Source organism: Haemaphysalis longicornis, unplaced genomic scaffold (assembly GCF_048455015.1).
Source record: "Haemaphysalis longicornis isolate Haplotype H1 unplaced genomic scaffold, Haemaphysalis longicornis Haplotype H1 scaffold_2, whole genome shotgun sequence".
In the NCBI taxonomy this organism is placed as follows: Eukaryota; Metazoa; Arthropoda; class Arachnida; order Ixodida; family Ixodidae; genus Haemaphysalis; species Haemaphysalis longicornis.
In genome coordinates this window covers 14,497,323-14,525,156 of record NW_027526295.1, presented here as the reverse complement: position 1 = coordinate 14,525,156, position 27,834 = coordinate 14,497,323, and the positions used below count along the sequence as shown (strand labels likewise).

The following is a 27,834-nucleotide window of genomic DNA, read 5'->3' as shown; positions in this document are numbered from 1 at the left end:
TGCGTCTTAGGCCGGGTTCAGACTGTTGTCGCAGCTGTCGTAGTATCTTTAAATAATGACGCCATTGACGTCTTAGCAAACCGAACTGCGTGAAACGCCGTTTTTTTACGTCCATAGCGCACGATACGGCTGTTACGTCAGTAGTCTGAACATTGCAGTAAGCGAGCGCACATAATTGTCACGCGAACGCCCCCTCATGTTTTCGCCGAGCGTCGAGCCCCTCGTGCTGGCATAGCGTACTGCCCCTTTCCTTCCCTTCCCCCACCGCACACTTTCGGAGAGCGCTGGCTTGCACGGCGAACCTCCCTCCCCTCTAATTTCGCGCCTTTGCTTTCTTTCACTCGTCGGTCTTCCCATCGTTCGCTCGGTCACGACGATGCTGACGCGGCTGAGCCCAGAGGCGGGCGCCAAAGAGCTGCGCCCTAAAATGTCTTCCCAGCAATTCATTTGTGTTAGGAGGTGAAGCATTCGTAAGGATATCGTTTTAAGCTTGATCTTCGTAAGATGGCTTCCCCACATCGAGTGTTGCACAGTGAATAACGTCAATATTCGTAGGGAATACGATGACAGAAAGTGGCTCTAACGCTTGCTTTATTGAAACTATGCCGAAACAAATATTGTGACAATTAGCCGCTAAAACTACTCTAACACAACGCCGGGTTTTGTACAGTCTTAGAAATTACATGGTTCACAGTGAGCTGTAAATACTATGGAATTCTCGTCCGCTGTCAATACATATGGGACTCTACGGGAGGGAAGCAGACAGCCCCATGCTTGCCCACCGGAACCAAACTCTAGATTGTAATAAGTTCATTCAGTTAATCAACCAGGAACTGCGCTCAGTCGCAAGCTACAAACAAACGTGTTTTGCTTCGTGCACCCCCCATTGGACTACGACCAAGCCAAAGCCCACGGTGAGGCTCGGCACCGCAGCTTTGCTGGTCATCCTTCACAAAGTGGAAGGACACTAACTTTTTTTGTTTAGTTGGCTGCAGTTTTCCACACGTGCCGTTATGCCTGCGCCGAACCTTCGGCGCAGCGAAGTGCTGCGGAAGATCGCGTGGCCCTGGAAAAGACAACGCTCTACCTTCCCAGCTGGCAGAAAAAGAAAAAAAACTCCCACCTCCCCTCGCGGGAACCCCTGTGTAGATGCGACGCATAGGAGGAGCGGCGAAGGGACCGCGTTTTATAGCGCATATAACGTTGAGGGGACTGCGTAAGCCGGTCCCAGTCGATGACGACGTTGGCGTACTTGTAAAGCTGCGTGGACTCTAGGTGTTTGAGCCAAGCGTGGATGTTGCTTCGCCGGAGAACGGCACACCGGTTATATGCGCAGCGCGCCCGAAGGAGAGGAAACCGCGGAAGAGAGAGTACTGCACATGCGCCGGCCCCAGCGCGTCTGCCGCGGCTATGACGCAACACAATCCAACACAATCCACTTTAATCCAAATCCAATCCAATCCAAGCCAAGCCAATCCTCGCGAGAGAGTGTTCGTTATCGGAGAGGAGAGGGGGTGAGCGGCGGAGAGCGCAGCTGGCGCGGCGAGGAGAATGGGGGAGGGGCGGACAACGCCGACGACGACGCCGGAGGGACACGGCGAGTGAATCAGATGCTCTGCATCTAAAAGCAGCTGCCACGGCCACCTTCCCCAGTGTCCGACAAGAACTGGCAGCGCCCGAAGGACGACGGGAGGAGACCGAGTGCCGCCGCCGGGAGGCTCCCGACCCAGCGGCGTATGCGTGAGGTAGCAGCTGCGGGGCAGTAGTACAGTGGCTAGCCACTGTAGCAGTAGCGAGGCAGCTGGGGTGGTCGACTGCCTACCAGCTGAGCGGCCGCTCCCGATGCAGCCGCCGCAGCCGCTCACTTCAGCAGAGCTGACTGAGAATGGGGCCTTGTGCGCAGCGCTGAAAACAGGCCCGATGAGTCCCGGTGAGGGGGTGCGGTGCAGCTAGATGCGGTCAAATGAAGGTCTAAGTGCGGACCCCGGTGAAACTGCTCGACGAGATTAGTAAAGGTAACCTTTAAAATAGACACCGCTCGCAGCAGTGGTGCCGGCAACTCGAATTTTCAGTGGAACGAGTGCTGAACAGTGGATGCTGATTCATTCCTTCAGTGACGACGAGATGACCCTATCCACAGCAATGATACATTTGTTGGTTTTGCTTATCGTACCAAATGGTGGAGATTTAGCAAATAACTCACCGATTCAGGCAAGCACCCCACCGAACAAAATGAAAGTGGTAGTGAAATTCTTCTAAGCGCAGCAGTGACAACCACGTTGCTAAGCCGATTTTTTTTCAGTTTGTACTTCAGATGTGATACTTTCTCTTTGAATCTGAAGTTGCACGCCTAAGATTAGGCGTTATATAAAGGAGCCCTAAATGTGCTGCGTGGGAAATTTGCAAACAGCGATACCCATCTGCCCTGTCTTCGGAATCCAGCGGCACCAATGATCTGACCACCATCAATTTTATTTTTTTTATTTATCAAAGCCTTGGTCAGGCTCATACAGGAAGTGGGCACATAATGCACATTACAAAGATAGGTACAAAAAGCAAACGACGTTAAAGAGAACACAAAAATCAACCACGCCTTTGCCAAAGCACATAAAAAGAAAAGGAAACGCAAGAACGCTCTCCGCTGTGTTTTTAGTTTGACAGATAATACTAAGTGAACCCACAGCAAGGACGGTGTAGATAAATAAGCCTCTTCTAACACAAAAAATGCAGTAAAACACTTGCAAACCGATGCAATACGGGATAGGGTAAAATAAGGCGGAAAAGAGTAAACTCAAACATGCGCAAAGAAGAGGTAACAACTCTCTTGCAATGTAATTTTGTTCAGGTTTGGTACAAAATCAAGGTGAAGAAAAATTTATTTGCCGAACGCTTTCACTGTTCCAAATACGAAGTGAAATTCCGCGTTCCTAGCAAAGCTATCAACCGATGTGGCGTTGATAACATCGGACGGTAATCCAATCCAAGTTTCAATGGCCAGCGGAAAAAAAGAATACTTGAATGTATTTGTACGACTGCTAAATGGTCGGAAGGGTTTGTCATGATTCGTCCTTGTTGAGTGTCGGTGAGGAGGTTTAAGGTAATCACTTTTGTTTATGTTTACAGCTTCCCGATACAAAAGAACTTCATAGCAGCAACACAACGACGTGACGACAAGGTTGGAATGCGCGCTAGCATGCGCAACAAAGTCACACTCTCGTGTCTAGAATATTTCGAGTAAATAAAACGGAGTTCCTTATTTTGAATTTTTTCTAATTTGTGTACAAGATATTGTTGATGCGGATTCCAAACTATACTACCATACTCGAGGATAGGTCTCACAAGAGTCTTGTAAGCCGTCAATTTGACATGAGGAGGGGCTGCCGACAGTTTTTTTACGAATGAAGCACAATTGCATGAAGGCCTTGGTGCAGGTGCTTTAAACGTGAACATCCCATTTCAATGTATGCATGATTGTTATGCGTAAAGATTTTATGCAATTCGTTCGGGACAATTGGGAGCCATTCAACGAGTAGTTAAATTGGAGAGGCGATCTCTTCTGAGTTATGCTCATACAGTTTGTTTTGCTAGTATTAATTTTGAAACCCCAGGTGTCGCACTGTTGTATTCGTTCGTTTTGTACCGGCCAGCAAAACCAGCTGCGCGCGCACCTTTTCTTTTTGGCCCTGTGCGCCTTCATTCTCCCTCTCTCCCCCCTCCCTTACCCTCTCTTGATGCCAACGCATATAATCACGCTTCTGACAATAAACGCTGTCGTTGACTGCCCGACCATCGTCCATGCTGCTGCGCTGCGCGCGCCTGTGTTACTACAGTGGCGACGAGTCCGGAAACCGCCCATGCTGCCCTAAAAGTTGAAGCCGACGGCCTGCCGCAACAAGTACCGACGACCATGACCAGCCTCCAGCTCCCGGTCTTCGACGACACAAGAGGTAAGTGGAAAGCGTACCTTATTCGGGCTGAAGCGTATTTTGAAGCAAATGCTATTACTGACTCCAAAAGGCAGAGAGCACTTCCGGTGGCAGCACTCAACACGCAGACTGTGCAAGTGCTAGCGGGGCTACTACGATCCCAAATGACTACTACGATCCCAAGCGTCACGAGATAGCAGAAAGCTACAAGTTTTTCACCCGGTGCCAACAAAAAGGGGAGTCGGTGCACGCGTTCCTAGTCGAAATACGGCGCATAGCAGACAATTGCAGCTTTGGAAGTGCGCTAGACGGGATGTTGAGGGACCGGATTGTTTGCGGGGTACGCTCAACTAACTTGCGCAAGCAGTTACTGGCAAAGAAAGATTTAACCCTCGAGGAGGCTGAAACAATGGCCATTACAGCCGAGGCAACCGACAGCGATGCGAAAGATATGAGTGCAGAACCGCCGACTGTGCTAAAAATGCGAGCTCATCATCGCTCACCCTCTCGAGGTAACCGTACACGAGGCGCGTCGCATGACTGCGGCCGATGTGGAAGCACGAAGCACGACGAAAACTCCTGCCGCTGGGCTAACGCACGCTGCTATCGCTGTGGGCGACGCGGTCATTTGGCAAAGACTAATCAAAGCACTTCTTTGATTTGGCAAAGAAGTGCTGCAGTGCTGCAACTGATGCAAAAGTTGGAAGGCGGGCAGCGAGTGTAAAGGCACTGACAGTTGAAAGCGCGTTTAGCAACGACGACATGAATAGCGCACACGTTTGGATGTTGATTTCGGGAAGAAAAAACGGTTTGGAACCACCCATACGCCGCACGTTTCGATGGGGCGACGTAGAACTGGCCATGGAAGTCGATACCGGTTCCCCGTTCTGCATCGTATCGCGCCAAATGTACGATCGACATCACGCACAGTGGCCGCGCCTACAACCACCACGAATCAAATCTGACATGTCCACTGGTCGTGCTTGACTGTGCAGGACCCAGCCTATGTGGCCGTGATCTCATGGCTTTGCTTGACAAGACGGGCGTTCCGATTGGAGACCTGACTGCGCCGGACCCTACAAGTGCCGAGCCAAGCGAACATATGCTGAACCGACTGCTCGGCGAGTTCGAGGATGTTTTCTCAACAGAACTTGGAATAATCAAAGGTCCACCAGCCAGCCTGAAACTCAAAGAGACGGCGACACCGAAATTCTGTAAGCCCCGATCTCTTCCTTACGCCCTCCGCGATAAGGTCTCTCGTGAAATTGATCGGCTGGTGTCACTTGGTGTTCTATGGCCCGTGCAACATGCAGAATGGGCTACGCCTATCGTGGTCGTTTTGAAAGAGGACGGAAGCGTGAGGATATGCGGTGACTTTAAAGGAGCCATGAAGAGAAAACAAAAGTTTGTTTTATTCGAAAGATTAGGTGTTTCAAAGTACCCCAAGCGCTTTCCCGGAAGCAAATGATGCTTTATTCACTGAGAAATAAGGCAATTTAAGCCAAAATTTTAAATCTCCCGCTAAAATTGCACATTTCGTAACGTGAACAGTGGCATCATACGAGCCGGTCCATGAAATAGATACTTAGTATGTCGACTCCATATAGCACCCACACGCGGGAGTCAACCGAGACGGCGGCCATTTTAAAAATACTAGTAAAACCTAGTGCACCCGCAGCCCTAGTGATGGAATCGCCTGATCCGGAGAACAAAACTTTCGCCGAGGAGCTCGGGCTTGCATTTAACAACCTCACACAACTTGAACGCTCAATGCTTCTAAGTGCACGAGCGGCAAGACACGGACAGAGAACTTTATTAAAGGTCCTGAGGGACTATCCTGGATGGCCTCTAAGGGTCTTCATCGGGTAGTCGCTGGCCACACCCGCGCAGGAGGTGAGAGACCTTGGTCTTCCGCCCTCTCGAAGGCCCTCTGGACAGCCATTAGTTGCTTGTGCGGATCGTTGCTCGAGAGAGCGCTCGTCCATTCGTGCTCGGTGCTGTAGTCCGTGGCCGCACGTTACGCAGGTCAGTGCCAGGGCATGTGTTCAAGATTGCAGTAAGCCTCTGAGCAGTTAAGGCAATTAGGTTCAATGGAAGGCAGGATAAGGCTGAACCTGCTTCTAGTCGGAAACGTATTCGTCTGTAGCATTCGGAAAGCTATGGATTGTGGTCGTGTGAGCTTGGGGTGAGGTAATGGGAATGTCCTCCGGGATAGCTGATAGTGGGAAATGATTTCATGAAAGTGAGTAAAGGGTCTCTGTACTCGCCCAGCCTGTCACTCGCGATAGCGTTAGGACCGGCGCGGCACGTGAAACCTCGCGCACGGTCGTTAGCTAACTCGTTGACGTTGGGGATTTCTGGGTGTACTGTGTGTCCCATATGCGCGGGGAACCATGTAATGTTGTGGAAGGCTTCTTCGCTGCGTGCGGTGAGAATTTTGGCTGCGTCCGTCGCAATCCTCCCCAACAGGAAGGCCCTGGCCGCGGAGCGAGAGTCCGTATATACGTTGGGCTGTGACAAGTCTTGCATTGCTTGAGCTATCGCCACTTGCTCGGCTATGACTGCAGTCGGTGCTTTGATGGTCGCCGCGCGACGGACGAATACAGACTGGTACGTATGTGCCGTATTTTCAATTTTAGTAGCAGTATCGCTTATGCCAGTTGGCCGGTATCGTGTATGGAAAGCCGTTCGCTCGAGCTCTCTGCTCCGACCAGAAAGATTCGAGCGTCAATGCGCGGTGTGTACGGCAATTTTTCCCCCAAGGTCAGAGCGCTTTTGACGAAGTCGGTGACGAGCGCCAGCATGTCCGGGCCCCTGCCGTAATCACTTCCTCGGAAATGAAGCGAGCACACTCGTACTTCCTTTAGCTCTCTTTCTCCTGCGTTTGCAAAGTTCACAAAACGTAGCAACTTGCTTTGCCGAGGTTCGTCGTTGGGCAGCACATGAAAGGAGATCTCACCGGCGGGGATGTCGCACTCTCTCGACGATTTGCACGTATTACATGGGCATTTCGAAACACAGCAACGAAATTTCATTGTAAAGTACTCGAACTGAAGTTTTCGGTGGTTGTAAACTGTAAACGAGCTCGTAACGACAGCAGCAAGCCAACACGACCTCCATACCGAAACCTGTGCGACGAGTGGCACTATCTCGTTGCTGCTCTGTGTTCCTTACTCCCCTTGTTTCTATTTTTACCTTTGCTGGTTGGCGATATGACGGCCAACCTCCTGTGAAGGGATTACGATACCAAGCAAGGTCGCGGCTGTGCGTGCTGGGACGGTTCGTTGGCCCCGAAGAGCCTTGTACCCGAAAATTCGTCTGCGCGACGGTGGCGACGGCGAGATGTCGAGTTCGGCTGGCGGTACTTTCGTACGCATTGGCATACACGCTTCCGTGTTCGTTCGGAACTTCAACCGTTTACTCCACCGTTCTTTGTCATAAAAAGAATGTGCAGTATGTTTCACGGGCATTTAGCTCGCTATGCAAACTGTAAGCCCTGCCTAACATGCGTTTGCTTTTGCCGGCCTCCGCCAATCGCAGAGCATTCTCGAGTGACATCATAGGTTCTGTTGCGGAAAATGAGCTGGTGGGTCGCATGGTCATTTCCTTTTTTCCTAATTATGTAGCTTATTTGAGCGAAGTTTGCGTTATAAGTGGTGTCGTTATGGTTCTAACGAGGCAATCTTTCGAATGAACCAAACTTGTGTTTTCTCTTCATGGCTCCTTTAAGGTCACCCTTAACCCGGCATGTGAGGTGGAGCACTACCCTCTTCCGGTCATAGAGGACATGTTCGCAAGCTTAAACGGAGGCGAATATTTCAGCATCTTCGATTTAAAGGATGCATACAATCAAGTGCCCCTTGACGAAGCGACCAGCAGGCTGTGTGTCATTAACACGCACCGCGGGCTTTTCCGGTATAACAGACTTCCGTTTAGAATAGCTTCCGCACCGGCTATTTTTCAAAGAAAAATGGATGCAGTACTAGGCGGGCTGCCGGGTGTCCAAGCCTACCTTGATGACGTGTTAGTGTCAGAAGGCAAGAGTGATAACGGAGAGCAGCTCAAGAGAGTGCTGGAGCGGTTCCGAGCTAGAGCACGGTGTTAAACTTAGGATTGACAAATGCAAGTTTCGACAGCCTTCCGTCACTTACCTTGGCCATCGTATAGATCGGCAAGGCCTCCACCCCATTGAAAAGAACGTAGACGCCGTCATGCAAGCCCCGCGCCCACGTAACGTTAGCGAATTGCGCTCGTTCCTTGGCATGCTCACGTTCTACGCCCGTTTCCTGCCCAATATGTCGACTGTGCTCAGCCCCTTGTATCAGCTCATGGAAAAACGAGCCCGTTGGGAATGGCGGGAACCGCAGCAGTCAGCGTTTGAGAAAGCGAAAGAAATTTTGAAGAATGCGCAACTTCTCGTTCATTTTGATCCCAACAAGGAACTGAAGCTAGAATGTGACGCTTCCCCGTATGGCGTGGGTGCTGTTCTGTTTCATTCGGTGGGAAATGAGCACAGACCAATTGGGTTTCGTTCCAGAACGTTAACAAAAGCGGAGCGAAACTACTCTCAACTGGAGCGAGAAGCATTGGCACTGATTTTTGGCGTTTCTCGTTTCCGTGACTACCTCCTAGGTCGGCAATTCACCCTGGTAACCGACCATCAGCCACTGCTGGGACTGCTCAAGCCTGACCGCCAAACGCCGCCGATGGCCGCCGCGCGCATTCAACGATGGGCACTGTTCCTGGGAGGCTACCAGTACAAGCTACAATACGTTCCGGGGAAACAACTACTGACAGCAGATGCCCTCAGCAGACTACCAGCCCCGACGGCAGCGGAACCGGTAGTTGAGGGGGACCCTCCCGAGTACGTACTGTCGTTGGAAGCCCTTGACGAAGGTATAGTGACGACGCACGAGTTGCAGGAGCTCACTGCCAAGGACACGTTGTTAGCCCGTGTCGCAGAATACATCTTGCATGGCTGGCGTCGAACCACAAGTGGAATGGCGCCCGACTTGCTGCCGTTTTTTGATCGCAAAATGGAGCTGTCGATGGCTCACCGGTTCATCTACTGGGGCAACAGAGTCGTCATACCACGGAAGGCGCAGGAAAGGATGTTGCAGCTTCTACATGAAACACACCAGGGATCCTCGTCAATGAAAGCGGTGGCGGGGTCACTGTTTTGGTGGCCGGGGATGGACAGGGAGATTCAAGAATTGTCGGCGCAGTGTGTAAGCTGTGTAGAAAACCTGCCCATGCCTGCGGCAGCACCACCGGTAAGTTGGCCGAAAACGGCCGTGAGGTGGTCCCGGATCCACGTCGATTTTGCGGGCCCGTTAGCCGGCAAGATGATACTTGTGGTGGTAGATGCGCACATGGAAGTGGATTGAAGCAGTACCAATGAGGCATGCGAACACAGCAGGTACCATTCGCTGCTTAAGAAGTATGTTTTGTCGGTTCGGTGTGCCACGCACAATCGTATCCGATAATGGCACGCAATTCACGAGTCAGGAGTTCGCCACGTTTGTAGCAAGAAACAATATTGTGCACCTGCGTACAGCGCCTTTCCATCCTCAGTCAAACGGAGCAGCGGAAAGAGCAGTGCGAACCATTAAAGACGGCTTGTGGAAAATGCAAGATGGGACCCACTGGAAGATAACCTCATGCGCCTGTTATTCCATTACAGGAGGACCCCGCAAAAGGAAGGAAAGTCACCCTCGGAATTGCTTCTCGGCTACCAGCTCCGTTCCCGTCTTGACACATGCCTGCCGCCCAGGGATGAGAACTTGTCGCCGTGCGCTGACGACTGGACCATCTCACCAGGAAGCAGCGTCTACGTGCGAAACTACGGTGTCGGCAAAAGATGGACGCCTGGACGTGTAAAATCTGCTTCGGGGGCGAGAATGATAGCCGTGGACACGCCAACGGGGGTAGTGCAGCGTCATATCGACCAAGTCCGCCGCCCTCGCGAATCGACGCCGGAGTCTGCATCTGCGGGGGCGACTGAAGGCGCGGAGGCTGAAGGGGAACCTGACAGCGTGACTACTCCTGTCCCGTCTCCTGCGTTGCAACGTACGCCCAGGCGGAAGGAGCAAGAGCGAAGCCCAGAGCTACCGGCAGCGGATGGTCGGAATGGGTTTCCCACACCAGCTGCTACGGAACCTCCAGTCGTCACGGCCGAACACCCTCCTGGGGCAGTCCCACATCAGCCCACGCTGAGGCGATCGACAAGAGTTAGGAACCCGGTACAACGGTTCCACTTTTAAGAGGAAAGAAATGTTGTATTCGTTCGTTTTGTACCGGCCAGCAAAACCAGCTGCGCGCGCACCTTTTCTTTTTGGCCCTGTGCGCCTTCATTCTCCCTCTCTCCCCCCCTCCCTTACCCTCTCTTGATGCCAACGCATATAATCACGCTTCTGACAATAAACGCTGTCGTTGACTGCCCGACCATCGTCCATGCTGCTGCGCTGCGCGCGCCTGTGTTACTACACGCACCAACGAGATATATTACGGAGGGAGAGGTTAGCCTCACTTGGTTCGCAACATCATGGACACTAGTGTAAACAACAGTCATCGGCAAAGAGTCGCACGGTAACTCCATTTTCAACGCAAACAGCAACATCATTAACATATACAACAAAAAGTAAAGGGCCCAGTACGGAACCCTGCGGGACACCTGAAAAAACATTAAGACGGTCAGGTTCCGATTTGTTGAGAGATACGTATTGAGTGCGATTTGATAGATATGTTGCTACCCACGATAATTTTTGAGAGTTTATGCCAATAGACTTGAGCTTTTCAATTAATTTGTTGTGCGGGACGTGGTCACAGGCTTTTGCGAAATCAATAAATATTGCATCAACTTGCATTTCGGCATCTATTGCTGAGGCAAAATAATGAGTTAGTTCTAGAAGCTGAGTCACCTTGGACAAACCTTTGTGAAAGCCGTGTTGTTTTGAATAAATCAGGTTATTTTCTTCCAAATAATTTATTATTGCTTTATTTAGAATGTGCTCCATCAATTTGCAGCAACAGCTGGTCAGTGAAATTGGCCGGTACATTTCTGCCTGCAGTTTCTTGCCGCGTTTATGTATCGGGGTGATTTTTGCGCAAAGCCAATCATCGAGCCGAGTGGCTGTCCTGAGGGATGTCGTAAAGATCACATGCAAGAACGGCACCAATTGTTCGGCATATCGTTTAAGGAAAACATTAAACACGTTATCAGGGCCTGCACTTTTCTTGACGTCAATCTGCAAGAGCAAGTTAAGAATACCTGGCCCTGTAATCTCTATACCCGGCATTAAGGAAGAGGAGGCTGTCGCTGGTGCTGCTACGGTAGGGGCACGAGTAAATACAGATTGGAAGTACTGATTGAAACAGTTTGAGATGGATTCTGCGTCGCTTATAACAACCCCTGCAACTTCCAGTGCAGCGATAGGGCAACTGGTTTGGATGAATATCGCCAAAACTTATGTGGCTGATTTATCATAAAACTTGTCAACATGCTGGAAAAGAAATTTTCTCTTGCATTTTTTATTTATTCTTTTAATCTTCGCGCGAGTTGGCCTATTTCTGCGGAATAATTTTTTTTCTTTCGCATTCTTTGTAACTTTCTTTTAATATGAATGATATTACGTGTAATCCAGGGTGTTTTCCGTTCTGTGCACGCGCTTTCATTTAGTAGGAATGAAGTTAGATTCGCAAAACTGTATTGCGTTTTTGAACTTTAACCATAAATTATTAATACTAGCAACGGGCTGAGATGAAAATTCCTCGAACGCTATTTCTAAATGATCGATAACGCTGTCGTCATTTGCTCGGTTATATTGCTTGACTGGGACCTTCGAGGAATGTTTAGTGTGGTTGGCATTCTTATTTTGGTTACCAAATGTTAGTAAAAGCATTTGGTGATCAGAAATACCAACCAGCCCAAATGCGTACCTTATTGCAGAAATACCATCTAATACACTGAGTTCAGGCGTTAAATGACGCGATACAAACGCAAGATCAAGTACTGAATGAACACTTCCTTGTATGCGCATGGGCTCTTTTACCAACTGTGACAACGAGAAACTATACATTATGTTTAAAAGCCACTCACAGCTGCTTACTTCGTGGCTACCAGTTGTAAGCTTGTCCCAATCAATGCCTCCCAAATTGAAATCACCTAGCATGACCACTTTAGTGAGGTCGTTTATACTTTGGTGAAGGAAATCGTGAATTTGCATAAGGTAGCTTTCAGGGGCGTTTGGTTTTCGATAAATTCCACCTACCAGAATAGAAGCATCATTAACTTTAATTGTGCACCACGAACTTTCATGGTTAGGGATGCCTTCGTGGGCAAAAAATGTTAGTCCCTTTTTTATTGCAATGGCTACGCCCCCTCCGCGACTGTCACGATCCGTTCGAAGCAGGGTATAAGACAGGGAATTACTTCGGAATCATGTATGTTAGAATTTAGCCACGTTTCTGTTATGACGACTATATCAGGGGAGTACAGCAATAACAACTCTTCTAAGGAATTTCTGAGAAATAAGGAATTTCTGAGAAATAAGGACGTTCTGAGAACTTTTAACTCTGCAGTACACAGTGCCAAGCAAAAATACTTTTCTGAGGATTTACCTTCGCTGTTAAAAAATTACCCCCGAAAGTTTTGGAAGACAATTTCAAACAATGGTTCTAATAATGACATTGTATTACATGGTGACAAAGGTGCTCCCCTTCAGGAACATGCGTGTACGCGTGCATTCAACCATTTCTTCTCGTCGGTATTCACTCAGGAAGATCATTCCGCCATACCCATGGTTCCCGAATCCGATTACAGACATATGCAGCCAATTAATATTACTCCTGAAGGCATCGATTCACTAATCGGCAGTCTTAGTCTCCACTTCATCTGGTGTCGAAAACATCAACTCAAAAATATTAAAGAACACTGTGCACATCTCTAGTCAAATTATGTTCCATATTTTCAGTAAATCATTGGCATCAGGTCAGTTACCTGCCGACTGGAAAATCGCCAAGGTTCCCATTTTCAAATCAAATAACAAACACGCACCCAAAAATTATCGCCAGATTTCTTTGACGTGCATAGGCTGTAAATTACTGGAGCACATTACTGCATCTAACGTGTATAACCACCTCGAATCCAACAACTTTTTTTTCGTCCATCAGCATGGTTTCAGAAAAGACCTGTCATGTGATACACAACTGCTGGAATTTACAGCTGACCTACACTCTAAAATGAATGCTAACCAACAAACAGACTGCATTTTCCTTGATTTTTCAAAAGCGTTCCACCGTGTTGCTCATTCCCACCTCATTTCAAAATTATCAGCCCTTTGCCTGGATTCTTTAACTTTATCATGGATTCGGAACTTTCTGTCTATGCGCCAACAATTTACCGTGGTCAACAACTTTTCTTCACACCTCGCTGATGTTAGTTCTGGAGTTCCGCAGGGCAGCGTCCTGGGCCCGTTACTGTTCCTGATCTACATAAATGACCTGCCCCTCAACATCTCATCACGGATACGACTCTTTGCTGACGATTGTATTATATATCGTACGATTACTAGCCTTAACGGCCACCTTTCCTTACAAAATGACTTAAACATAATCTACAATAGGTGTAATACATGGCAAATGTCACTTAATTTGAGTAAATGCAAAGTAATATCTTTTAGTCGGAAACACGGTAATTGAGATTTTCTTTATTCCATCGACCACAGTGCAGCTTCGCAAGCCGCTTCCTATAAATATCTGGGTGTTCATCTAACACCTAATCTCTCGTGGAGTACCCACATTTCCGCCATCTGTGCAAGGGCTTCTAAATCACTGAGTCATCTGCGACGAAATTTACTATGCGCACCAGCCCTTGTCCGCAAACATGCGTATCTAACCTTTATTCGTCCACAGCTAGAATTCGCGTCGGTAATATGGTCCCCTTACCAAAACTACCTAATCGTCCAGCTGGAATCTATTCAAAACAGAGCCGCCAGATTTATTACACGCAAGTACGACCGTCATCTTAGCGTTACCCAAATCAAACAAGAGTTATCACTTCAGCCACTGGATACCCGTCGCACTATCGCGCTATTATGCCTTTTTCATAAATATATAGTTCGCGTGAGACCTAATCCGCTTCCTCTTAACGCCCCAGTACGTACGTCACGACGCCTTCATATTAGTCATAGTTTCACGCGCATTTTTGGCAAGACGCTTGCTTTCAATTCATCGGCATTGCCTCGAGCAATAATGCACTGGAATGATCTTCCTGACGAAATTGCATCCATACTTAGTCAAGATAGCTTTACCGAAAATCTGCACCGACATTTTTCTTAGTAATTGTGTAATGATGAATTGCCTGAATAATATTGTTTCTGTTTATAGGTGTTTTCCCCTGGTATTTGTGTTTTTGTGATGTTTTTGATTCCACAAAAACCCTGTGCGTTTGTGATAATTGTCTGTTAGAAACGTGTATGACGTGTTTCATTTACGTCTGTAAGCCGATTACACAAACTTTATATTGTGTACTTGTCTTTTATTCTTTTTCCCCACTATTTTTTTAATGTTCTTTCAAAAATGTAACCCCCCTTACTCAATGCTCTTCAATGGGCCTGTAATGTATAATAAAGAAATAAATAACTTTTCAACTCTGTTTACAATACTTCTCGCATTAAAACACAGTAAGGAAAGCGGTGTGCCCTTCCTGATTCGTCACGCGTTGGAAGCTCCGACATCTTCGGGTAAATCATAATGGGCAAGATTGTTTTCTCGCATCAAACGTGAAGCCTATGTCCTCCATTAACCCCCACAAGGTCGTCCTCGTGAAGTGCGGCAAGTAGTCGCCTTCGTTGGCAGCCCAGTGTTGGGAACTCCCTGTAGGTGAACATGCTGTGCAATTTCAGACGGATGGCCTGGGCTGTGAAGTTGTCAGGTTTGACGGTTCGCAAGCTGGAAATCGTCGCGTCGCGAGGTGTTTTTTTTTTTTATATACACCGAAGGGCCACGGAGAAGCTCCTTTGATATAGCGAGGGTACGGGCACTCGGTCTTGTGAACGAGAACACCCGGTGCTGTCGGTCACAACGCCCAGTACTTCTCGGACAGATTTCTCCGGAAAACGCATCCTGGTTCGGGCTTACACATTTCAAATTACCTGCTTGGCGTTCGTTCACAGTTTCAATTTTCGAATCCCCGAAAAAAAAAAAAAAACGCGTACAGGGGACGCCATTTTCCCAAACTTACTCAAAGAGTAAACAATACACGACGGCCAGGGTTGCGCAGAGAGCGAGAACCAGATACGAAAAAAACGACAAGCATAAAATGGAAGCTTGCATATTTTGATTATTCCCCAGCAACTAGAGCGCTTTTTAAAGCAAAGCTTCTCACCTGCCAACAGTTCTTTCGTGGAGTGCGGGAGAAGAAGCTCCCAACACGGCTGGGGAGGACGATTTTCGCTCAAGGAGCACAGTGTAGGTGGCGTGGCGATAGGGCACTATTTAAGGCCCCTTGGCGATATTAACCAGCGTTCCCCGCACGCAGGTAACTGCTCGCACCGGCTGGCGGGTTGGTGGGACGGCTTTGTCGTCTGCTTTAGCGGCAGTTGTTTTGGGCCTGTTTTGGCGCTGCCTCGCGTCCATTGCACGCTTTCTTCGCACGGCTTGATTAACTTTTTCGACAGCCCCTCCCATGGGTAACCAGGAACCGACGTAATTAGTTGAGCGTACGACAAAGATACGTTAAGGACTGCTTTGCAGGGCGGGAAAACAAAGTGTAGAGACCACATACAGGCATCTGGCCGCTAGAGAAACGCTACCTTTTGCTCCCTGCTTGCCACTAATGGGACTCCGCTTTCTAAATTGGTGAATACCACTTCGGTTGTATTTTAAGAGGTATTACAAAATGCGCAAGCGGCAACTTGATCTGATAAATAGCAATTATAAAGGTTCCCTCAGCTTTCTCGCAATTCTAAAACTTACTAAACGAACCAGTTTAAATCGGCATAAATGGGAATCACTAATCCTACATGCGAAATTGTTCCGGTGTCTGCGCTTGTGTCGCGCGGTGGTGTAGCCCCGAGCTAGCACATCAGGATAGCTAGGTTCCGCTGTCTCACCCTTCGAAAGACTCTCCTCTTCGCTTTCTTTCCGCCGACCCACGGCCTTGCTACAGCGGCGGCGTCCGCTGCTCTAGCCCGGCCATGGCCGATGCTGCTGCTGCGTTCGGGACGCCGCCTCCACGAATTCCAGGTAACGGCTGGCTGAATGTCTGGTTTCACTCTCTGTAGAGCCGCATGTGTGAATTCAAGTGACGTCGCTTGGGAAATTGTGCGTGTCGCTGTGATTTCCAGCGACCTTCACAGCGTAGATAGGAGCCATTTTTTTTGTTTACGGTAAAGCATGTTTCTCCTCATCGCAAGCAACGCACTACTGTTTGGTTGCGGAAGTACACAACGCTAACAAAAGTGCTATAGCACTCTTGTTAGCTATAGCTTCGACAGCATTGCACTTGATGTGAGTATATCCGCTGTTCAAATGAGAGGTTCTTTCGCAGAGCTCTGGCGCCACGGAAAGCAGACCCGCAGCACTAGACCACACGTGCTAAACCGATGTCCGTATAGAATTCCGCGATGAGTGCTAGAGGTAAGCGCTAGGAATGCGTCACGCAAACAAAACCGACATGACTAAGATGTAATGCCTGCACTATGGACAATGTCGGGTCGACTTTAAGTGGCTTTAACCGCGAGTTAACTGCGTCCGAAATAGTATTGACTTTTATATGATGATAATCGTACGTCAAAATTTTATAACCACGACAATAATGTAATAATTTAGTGGCCACCCTCGAGCCATGTGAAGTTAAGACTTCAGAAGTACGCGGAACATTAACACCGCGTCAAGTTTATAGTTCCATAAACTAGAACTAGTTGTAGTTCTATATAGGTCTAGTTCTTTAAACAGGTCACGGAGACAATATACAAGTTTGGTTCATTAGAAGGATTCCTTCGCACCGATAACAATGATACTAATTTTATCGCAAACTTGACACACACAATGGGGATATGAAAGATAATATGTGAAGCAGTGCGACTGCTTTGCTACTTTGTGGCTAACATTTCTATGACGTCACCGAATCTTGTTTGTGCGACTGGTGGCCGGCGACCTAAGCAATCTGTGGTGGACATGACTGGACGATTGTACGGGAGCCTCTAGCTCCTTTTAGTCACATCACTTGAACGCTAACGAGCAGATAACACACTGGAAATAATGGGCATCCCCGATTTACCAGGTCCGTGTTCGGACCGACAATCCCATTGGAATACCTAAAAAATCGAGCAGGATCGCGTCTCGGACAGTGCACGGACGATCGAGAACTGATAACTGAGGATGCCCAATGCTTCTATTGCTGGCCCATATGTCGTCACTCCTGCCAATACCATGTCCCTTTAGCGCGAAATTTGAAAGTGTTTCAATACTGTTTGTTTTTGTTTTTCGGTGTAAAAAAGGCTTTTGTGGCTCGAACGGAGCAGAGTGAGGTGCTCATGGCTAGTTCTTTCAAATTAAACAAAGTTGTCCTTTTTATGGCCCGTTCAACGCGGTTCCGTATGTGCTGCAGCTTACCGCCGCTTCTCCTCTTGGTCGAGCAGGCAGCTGGGCGAGCGCGTCGAGTAGATGTGCGGGTGCTGCGTCCAGATGCGGCTCAGGAGGGTCCACACGTTGGTCTCGCAGAAGCAGAGCGTGGCCAGGCACAGCAGGCCCGTGAGGAAGAGGCTGGTGATCTCGGGGTAGGCCGAGTGCGGGTTCCACGTCAGAAGCTGCGCGCGGGGCAGCCGGCAGGGCGCGCTCGCGACGCATGCCAGGCGGGCGTTGCAGCAGCGCACGAGGAACCAGTAGCGCCGCAGTCGCTGCGCGGGCATCGCCGTGGCGTTGAGGATGCGGCACGCCTGCACGCGCGCGGGCCTCGCTGAGTCACTTCGCCGGGGGAAGACGTTGTAAGAAGGTGACACGTTGGACCGCCCAACAATCACCTGCACTATTCACCTGCCAGTGCGAAATGGTGGAAGAAAAATCGCTACCGCTGTCCGTTCCTGCCAGAGCCCCTTGATTGCAGGGAGGCTGCCACTGCATTCCTGAAAAGGTCACCTCGGCAGGAGGACAGCAAACACTGAGATGTCGCTTAGGCCCCGGCTATTGCACTGTCTACTGATGACACAAATCCTCGTTCAGTACTGAACAATGATGCAGGTCAATTTCCGCCCTCCAGCTTAAAGGCCACTGCAACATTTACCTGCCCTAAATTATGCTTCGATGTGTGGTATGCACCTCTAAAGTCCCATGTGACCCAATTTTAAACTCCACAAACGCGCAGTTTTTTTTATTAAAACCGTTCGAAAACACGCCACTCCAGCCGACGCAGCACCTAGCGTAGTGTCGCCGCAACTAGTCGCCACTGCGGCGGACTTCCGGATGTGACGTGCCAGTCATGACTCCCGTGCGGCCGTCGCCTCTCCTCTGTGGCCCTTTTACGTGCGGCCTCACGCGAGTGAGCAGTGTAATTCGTGCCTCTTGCATGAATAATTGGTTTCCGTAATGCGAGAAGCTGAAGAAACTCTGGGTTGCCGATACATGAAGAGCATATACGGCAGTAGCACAGCGACCGATTTCGTGGTCGCGACGGCGGCAGCAGGCTCTCGGTCGACTCGATGAGCACGCGAAACGCGTGTACGGCCTACGTGAGGCGATACGCTGTTGGCGCGGCTGGTCGGTGCGGTGGCGGTCGAACGACTACGGCAGCTGTGCGGCGCACTGCAAGCTCGCGGCCGGGCACCTTTACGAGTGCGCAATACGTACAACGGCCGACGCGAGACGATACGCTGTTGTCGCGGCCGCTCGGGGCGTGAACGAGCACGGCAGCTAGCCGTGCGGCCCACTGCGCGATCGGCCGGTCGACTTTTCGAGAGCGCGAGTACGCCGACGGCTCTCTGCGCCGACGCGAGGTGATGCGCTGTTGTCGCTTCATCGCGCCGGTCGGGGGCGCGGACGAGTACAGCACGCGGCGCACTACACGGGATCGATTCAGCTCAAACTACTTCGTCAAAAAACAAATAAATACTAGCCGCTGTTGGCAACATTTCTCTGACCAGTTAGAAAAAAAAAATTGGCCGCATATCTGCTCCTTTCGTTGCAAATGTCGTCAAAAGACGACAGTCTTTATCCACTTCTGCCAAGTAAATGAATCCCTTCGCTTTCCCGCTCACCTCTCATGTTGTTCCTGTTGCGTCGCCCTCCTTCCAAGGTAAAGACGCCAAAGGTTTGCTTAAATCATTTTAAATTTCCCGCGTTCCACTGCTCCAAACCCGGTGTCTCGATACCAACGCTGCCGTACGGCGAAGACGCGTGTGAATCGAGGCGCCCTACTTCAACGTTTATAGAACCGCGTTTCCCTAGTCCACGTGCGTTCCAAGTAAAACGTGGAACCTATCTAGTGGAACCTTTCGTAACTCTTGCCACTTGATTTCTTCAAATGCCGCCAGAAGCTATATGGCGCGAGCGACAGCAGGCGACGGCGGTGTGATATTTTTTTCTTCAGTTGATGAAGTATTTAATCTCGCCAAAATCAAACATGTACGATTTTTTATAAAGGAACGCCGCAAATATCACTTCTGTATTAATTTGTTGTCTTGTATATGCGTAATGTCTTGTTGTTCTTCAACAATATTGACAAGTATGAACATTACACCGGACTTAGACGGGCACATTTAGTTGTGACTATATAAGACTATTGCGCAGGCATGGTTTTACTTTGGTCGGGTGGCTGAATCGAGTCACAGACAGACAGACGGACAGACATACAGACACACAGACATACAGACAGACCAAAATTTCTGGGTTTAAGTAGCCCAAGAAAGACTATCGTCTTTAAAAAAAAAAACGTGGCCACATGTCGCAGTACTGGGCCTCGAGGTCACTGCTTCACGAGTGAAGACACTGCAGTGCTTTCGTCGCTGCATGGCATCATTATCTAAAGATTTGGCGCGGGCACCCTGCTAACAGGAACAAAACTGCCCGCGTAAACAAAAATAATAAAATTCTGGATTTGAACTTTCGCAACATGCGCTGAAACCTACACCCTAGCCGGCATGTTTCTACACTTCCCTCCCACGGTAGGTATTTTTTTTATTTTCTTTCACAAACACAGGATGGTTCGAACGGCACAGGGCATATTATCTGTGCTGGCGCCCATCTAGGGCTAAACCACTGCCTTTTGTGCACCCAGCATGGCCACGACGTCTCGCGATGCCTGTGTTTCCGTTTTACTGAACGACTACAGGCGCGTCTCAGCAGCTCATAACGAAGTAATAATGGTTGCACGAACTTCCCAACCCCTTTTCGCACATGTTTTAAATGTCTAAAGCAACAGACGACCCGAAACACATCGAATGCGCGCCGTCTTCTCACAGGCAGCTGTGGGAAAATCCGCCGGCTGCGCCCACTCGATTCCTGAGTGTAACGTCACTTCCGGCCGGCCGTAATGGCCGCCCTTTTTTTCTATTTTCGGTTTGAAAAGAGCGTTTTTGATCTTCGTTTACGATGCGGCGAAGCACATTGGGCCACCAAATTTTGCAGGTAGCAACTTTTAAGGTTACACTACCGGAAAATAGTGCATTTACGCAGCCGAAAATTTCGTTGCAGTTGGCCTTTAAAGGAGTACTGACACGAAATTTCAAAGCTGAGATAACTATGTAAAACGCTTCCTTTTTATCAGGAGATATCTCCCAGCAAGTTTCAACAGCAACCGTTCAGCGAAACATATTTAAAATCCATTTTAATCTTCGCCCGCACGAGAAAGCCCAGAGCGGGCCGACGTGACATCATCTGCTACGTGCCCCAAACTGCCGACGTCGGGGCTCCCGTGACGAAGCTGACGCGCTGGCTGTGGTTGGCGCGCGCTGCTCGGGCGTGTGTATACGTCATGGTTTTGGGACTGACGTCATGCTGCCCGGGCCTGTGGGGACGGCGAAAACCTCGGCCGGTCTGGGCGCGCGCGTGCGCTCGCTCGCGCGCGCTTCCAGAGAGGCAGCGATACGGCAAGAATGGTGACGTCATGTTATACATGCTGTCATGGCGGCCGCTCGGCGTTTTTCAGTCGAAACCGAAACTGGCATGAATAAACGAAGCCGTAAATGAATGTTTACGCTGCGCTCGACCGTCTAATCTGTCATTCTATGATTAGTGGGATGGTAGGCGCGCATAGCAGCGAAAAAAACGTAACATAAAAATTTCGTGTCAGTACTCCTTTACGAGCTTTGAGACAGCAGGGACGTACTCGTCGCGCTGAAGTGTGCGGGTTATTATTCGGGTAAGAGGCATTCTTGCTGAAGGGAACGTGGGATATGGCGCTAGGCCGTTGATGGTGGACACATTCTCACAGCAGCAGCGTCGAACAGCATTGCCCAATCACCTCCCGCTTGTTCCACAGGTTGTGGATAGTCGCGTCCCCACACCAAGGCTTCCCCAGCGTTGGACATGCGGATTGCCTGCTGCTGGACCTCTGCGAAAGCGCCTAAGGTAGCCACAGCAATCGATGGCGCAACGAAGCCATAAAAGCGACGGCACCCGGAGGCTCCTTCTGCACTCCGCACAGCAACGGCGGGGAACGAAATCGATGCCTCGGCACAATCGCCTGGTCCGCAGGTTTTCGCACTTTTGAGCAGGATCACATCTCACTTCCGTTCTGCTCCGCTGCCGCTGATATTGCGTGCCGAGAGACTGTGAGTACTTCTGATGCTCACAGAGCGTGCTTAGCATGTCATTTACGACTGTCTGCTGATGAAATGTACTTTACTACTTGAAACTACATGTGCCATCCTGGCAAATGACCGGGCGTAACCGCCACGTCCTTTCGAAGTAAGGGCGGCGCTTCTAGAGCGATATGGTGCTGCGCCACATGCGAGGCAGCCAACGAAAAAAAGCGCGTCGACCATTGGTGGAAAGGGGAGTTCCAGCATGGAGCGCACGTTGAATGAGATAAACGGCAAGCCGTTCCTACTCATTATGCCGCTTGTTGTCACAGTGGATGCCACCATTAACCTTGTTGCGGAAGTAGACGGTATCCAGTCTTCAATCAAGAATATGTCAAAGCAGTACGACACAGGGATGGAAAAAATTGCAACCAATTGAACGATGTCTCGGCGCTAAAGAAAAGAGAGGAACGCTTAGATCCGGACAAGGAACAAGAACCACACAGGAGGGGAAACGGCGCTTCCTGGGCGCTTCCTTCGGTCAACGTCTCCAGCGCTTGGCCAAGCATCTGCCACGTGAGAGGAAACTGCGTGGCTCTGCCACAATCTGTGTGTCTCTGCACAGCCACGGAATGAATTGCGGCCATTATCAATTCATCTATCAGACACCGCTACCCACTTCTTCGCCTGCCTCCCTGATTTAAAGCAGATTAAAATAGTACATCGCCTGCTGGAACGCCCCTGGAAAGAGCCCGTGGTAATAGTTTGATTTTCATCGCTAGCGCTGAACGAAGTATGGGCAACTCTTTTCTGAAGACAATATACCTCAAGCTGCGATTTTAGATAACTTAACGAAGCAAACAAACGACTTCTGTGGCTTGCGCAAGTACAGGGAAAGCACTACACCTTGGTATTGCAAAAAGCGCCCATATCTTTGTTCGAAAGCACGAGGATAAGAAGGCGTTCCACACCGGTGATGGAAATGATATTGTTAAGATGCCGTGAGCTGCTAACACGGAAAAGATGATTGTGATTGCGTTTTCTTTCTTTAATGGCGATCTAAAACGTTTTGCTCTACATCCTGCAGACACATCCTAACTTTCAAAGCAGAAGCTTCAGCGTTCTCACTGATGGCGTGTGTAAGGCGAAAACGCCCTGCAGGAAAGCCAACCTGCTCCGGCGAGGATGATGGATGATGGTGGGCCGAGTGAAGGAACGAAAAAAAACAAAAAACGCTTCCCGCGGCCGGAGTGTAAGCCGGGTGCCTCGGGTTATGGAGCTGGCGTCTATTTCACTGCTCCGTTTCGACGTGGTCGAAACTAAGTGCAAACTCAGACGGCACGAGAAATCTTCGCGTTCGTCGTTAGGCGGAGAGGTGCAAGATTTTTTTCGTTATTTCATTTAAATGCACAAAGCGCTAAGAACACAGGGAAGGAATTGCGCTGATTACTATTTTCTTTTGACGTCCTGGCCTTCAGTGAGTCATGGTTTCCGAGCAGCAGTGACACAACAGTGACTGAAGGGTATCATTGCGAAGCAATTAATGTGTCGGAAAAAGAAGGAAAGGTGGCGGTTGGGCCACCATTTATTTACAAAAAAAATTCTATTATAATTTTTCTCGAGATTACTGCATTGTTTATTCAAACGTTGAATCACTTTTCGCAAAGAGAAGTGCTTAGGTGTGATTTATCGTCCACCTTCAGGTTCTTTAAGCAAATTTTATGTCTTTCTTGAACATGTGCTACAATATATATCAAGTTCTAAGACACCGGCTGTTATTTTTGGTGACTTTAATGTAAATCTACGTTTCATTACGGATTTCAAATAGAACATTTTGTGATATGTTGTCCATGTTCCCAATGCAATCGAGGTTCTTACTCACTTCACGCCACCAAGTGAGGCACTCATGGACCTCTTCTTGAGAAATTTCGATTGAAATATATTAGAGCGGTGGTTTTAACGAGCGATGTGAGCGATCACCTGTCTATTTTATGTTTTACTTCAAAAAATTGTCCCACCCTGTGAGTAAAAACAGTGATAGAACACTAATACCCAGGATGACTTCACACTTACAGAGAACTTCCTTCAACTGGTAGTGTCTGAATACTGGACAAGGTACTTGAAGGAGACCGAGCCGAATGTCCAGTATGATAAGTTTATCAAAAAATATATAATGTCGTACAATATAGCATTTCTAGAAGTTATCTTTTAAAGCGGAGAAACATCAGAAAGAATTGGACAACGAAAGAAATACTACACAAAATAACAGCCAAAAATAAACTGTTCAATACGTTCATAGCATGTGTGAATTTGCACTACTTAAGCAATACAATTAGCTCCGCAATAATTTGTCTAGCGAGATAAAGAATACCGTATTACTATTCGAATTAATTTTCATCCCCGTAAGACATGGCGCACCGTCGCGCAAGCGTCGGCTTCGTTGGGCGGAACCACACAGACACGCAGCAGAGGGCGAGTAAGTAGACCGGCTGTCACAAACCCCTCCCCTGGATAATTGCGTCCGTTACCAAAAACCAAGAAGAAGGGCGCCAGACAACAGTATTTTAGCAGGGTGGCCGGCCCGTGAGTTTTCGCGTGTGCCGAGATTGCTGGGGGTGAATGAAATCACAACAGAGATGCTCGACTACGTTTTGAACTATATAGGTTTACTGCACAAAAAAAGATTACAGGGCAACGCCCGACACCAGAAAAAAACCTTCACACTGCCATCGGCCTGTGCGCGCAGGCACTAATTGGCCGTACACTAAGGGCACGCGCGCTGGGAGGCTAGCGCACAGCGCTAACCACGTAGTGACACAACAAAAGAAACCCAAATACACAGGGTGGCCACTATGACGCCACTCAACCCACCATGGCCTACGCCTTAACCTTCGACCTTGGACTTATAACTCAGACAGCCGCACGCGACACGCGAAACACTCTAGAGGCAAACACATGTTTAAACCTCGACAACGCAACTACCAAAAAAAAAATACTACAAGTACACAACCCGCATGACACTCTAGAGGCAAACACTTGCTTAAGCCTCGACACAGCACTTACTATAAAAGAAACCTAGCAGCTCTGCAAGCTGTACACGGCAAGCAAGATGCCGTCCAACATCGTTACCCTCAAAACACACTACTACAAACAAGACACAAACCCACAGAAAAACTCTCAACCCGTTAACTACAAGCGACGCCGGAAGAAACAAACCCGGAGGAGGCAGCTATCTCAATCCGAGGAAACATACAAATTACGAAGGCGAGGCGCGGCGAAAGAAAGTCTCTACGAGGAAGGAGAACCCGCAAAGTTCAATGGCGGAAAGTCACGACGGGGTAGTGCCGGCCTCGCCGGGCAGCCGCTCACGTGTTTCGGGGCTCCGGGGTGCAGAAGCTGGTCGGTCATGATGGGACCCGTGGCGACCGGCGAACTCGAGCGCTGAGCCGAGGCGTGGACCGCTCCGTCGCGGGCCTACCGATGAACAAAGCGCGTCACCCTCGGACTCTTCCCCGCGTAGCACGTTCACGAATCTCCAGCCGACTGCCCTAAGCGACCACGTGCGCTCCCTTAAATAACTTTCGCCGGCCGCTGAAGTCCTGCTCTGATGTCTTCCCATTGCTCCTCTTTTTCTCCTCTCGGGGCCCTGGGCAACTCGCCACGATCGTACGCGCGCCCGAGCCAGCGATCGTGACGTCACCCCTCCGCACCTGCACGCTGGAATGCGGCAGCTCGCATTGTCCTCCGAGCTGGCAGGGCGAAACAAAGGAGGTGAGCACAAAGCCGAAGGGGGACCCCGAAGCGAGGCGCAAAATGGCCGACTCCGTCCGGAAGACCATGATGTCGGCCGTCTGAATATAAAAAATGGAGGGCCTTGATGAAGAAAGGAATCCGAAGCCGCCGTAAAAGGAAAGAATAATTCTATTTACGTGAGACCGCTATGAATGTACACCGTTACCGATCATCATCATCTTCCTTAACGTCCTCGAGCCATGTCCTCTTTTTCCTCTGGGTCACTTTGCTATGTGCGACACAATAAACTCAACATCCTCCACTCCCCAAAAAAAATGTAGTTCAAGCTCCTGGCGTTGTCTGTACAGCCTTTGACTCAAAATGCCTTTCCCGGTACACTTAAGACACTGCACATCGAGTTCGTCTCGTGGAGCAAAATGGTTCGGTGTCACACCAACTACTTTCCACCGAGAAGTGCAACTTTTATAAACTTGCATCTCATTCAATGATGTACGCCCTCTTCTGTTGTTCTCGCTACCTTTCATCTTCCGCCCCTCGTGGTGACGTGCGCAGTTTAGTTCCCCATTGTTTTCTGAAACTTGAGAATACAAGCGTCCAGGCGATGAACCGTAATGTTACCTACGACGTGAGACTACCGAATGTCGCTTCTTTGTAGCTTGTTTCATTTCGCGTTGTGCCATGGACGGTAAATTGCTCACTCGGAACACTTCACTGCTTCAATGTTGGCTCACCTTTTGTGGAAAGCATTTGCCGCGGGCGCTCTTAGACTGAACTTGTGAAGATGATGTACCTTGGCTACGGAAAAGTGTCGTACGCTCCTTGCGTTTTGACTGGAGCCCTGTCGTACTTGACGGTCGCTCCTGGTACTGATCACTATAATATTTGCGCCTGCGTCGGTCACAAGCTTGATGCCATTTTCGCAGAGTTGGTTCTTTGCTGTCGTCGCCTTTACAGTGTCTGGAAGGCACGCTCCTTCCGTTTTCTTCATCTAGTGGCTTTGCTTCAAACATTTCGAGATTTCTAGGACCCCAGAATCTACTAACCACTCCGCCCACCGCCTCACAGTTGGGGCTCACTTTCAACACGCAGACGTTTGATGCACCACCCGATGAACTGAGTACGGAAAGGGGACCCTGGAACATCCACCCGAAGACAGAGTTGAGTGCAACTAATCGATTGTTTCTGGGGTGACGATGTACCTCTCCTGTCATAACCTTCCAGAGGTGATCAGTTCCCAACAGCAGGCTAATTCCAGGCGCCGGCGCCATGCCTGACTGAAGAAGCTTGTCCGCAATAGGCTGACCGGTAGCTTCTAGAGACAAAACAAAGTCACTTTCCATTGGCACTTGCACGATGTCCTTGCAAATGAAAGGAACTTCGATGGCTTCCACAGAGAACAGTTCGTCATTGTACTGACTGCGGACGACCAGTTCAACTAGACGGCATTCCTGACCGAAGATGTTCAGTTGCAAGCAGGTCTTCCCAAGCTCCCGTAAACCAAGGTAACGGAAGATATATTCTCGAATGAAAGGGCGCTGACTTCCCCCATCTACGATGCCACGGGCGTACGCACACTGCCGACCCCCATAAATCCAGAGCCGACAAGTTTGCAGCAGTATTTCCGTGCCTAGAATGGGTTGATTGCTGGAGTGAAGGCTACTGGCATTCAACTTGATCACGTTATTTGCTCTGTCAGTTTCTCTGCGCTGCCAGGTAGGATCGCAAACCGATGACACATGTCGCCCGTTGCAGTTTGCGCACGTGACGTTGCGGCGACACTCTTTAGAAAAATGTCCTTTCAAAGTGCACCGAAAGCACCGTCTGTCAGCAGCCAACTTCCTTATCCGATCCTTATGACTGATGTTGCCGTCGCATAAATGCGTGTAGTGTTGGTCTGAGTCGCAGAACAGACAATTGGACCCGCCCGAGGCGCTAGAATTTAGCACCGCTGCCGTTGGCGGCATGCCCAAACCTCCCTTTCCATCTTGCGCTTTAGGCCGAGCTTGTTCCATTTTTCTTTCACCCACTCCGTTCTCGGCACTCTACTTCGATCATAAGGTGAGTCAAAAGCGCGTCAAGCTCACCATCAAAGGATGCTGGTCTCGCAGGCGCAGCTGCTCCGCCGACGGAGCACTCACCCTCTCGAAGGCTTGATCTGTGCGAGCTATGTGCTATCTGTCGGTGATAAGCAACGACAATGTGTGATGGCAAGGCTCTCAGTAGCACATCAGTCATCATCGTGGAGTACGTGGCCGAGGAAACCTTCAGAGCCGCGAGTCCACGAACATGACACTGCACGTGGTCCAGCAGTCGTCGCAGTCCGCCGACATCATTCGAGGACACCACTGAAGGAAGCACTCGAAGCTGCGCTAAATGCTCTTGACAATGCGGCGTGTGTCACCGAAGCGCCGCGAAAG

General features: G+C 49.4%; 2 protein-coding genes across 2 annotated transcripts in view; one reads left to right on the top strand and one right to left on the bottom strand.

Annotated features, from left to right (window-relative positions):
• The window catches only part of LOC144167837 (phospholipid-transporting ATPase ABCA3-like), a 198,578-nt gene that overhangs the window by 74,180 nt on the left and 96,564 nt on the right, over positions 1-27,834 (bottom strand). Inside the window, exon 5 of the mRNA XM_077696996.1 lies at positions 17,544-17,866. Coding sequence (XP_077553122.1) covers positions 17,544-17,866 — 323 coding nt within the window. The remainder of the gene's footprint in view (positions 1-17,543; positions 17,867-27,834) is intronic.
• On the top strand, positions 3,608-10,843 carry LOC144168761 (uncharacterized). The gene is made up of 4 exons (XM_077697723.1): positions 3,608-3,947; positions 4,922-5,140; positions 8,559-8,790; positions 9,610-10,843. The coding sequence occupies exons 1-4, from the start codon at positions 3,908-3,910 to the stop codon at positions 10,187-10,189; spliced, it is 1,071 nt and encodes a 356-aa protein (XP_077553849.1). The 5' UTR covers positions 3,608-3,907; the 3' UTR covers positions 10,190-10,843.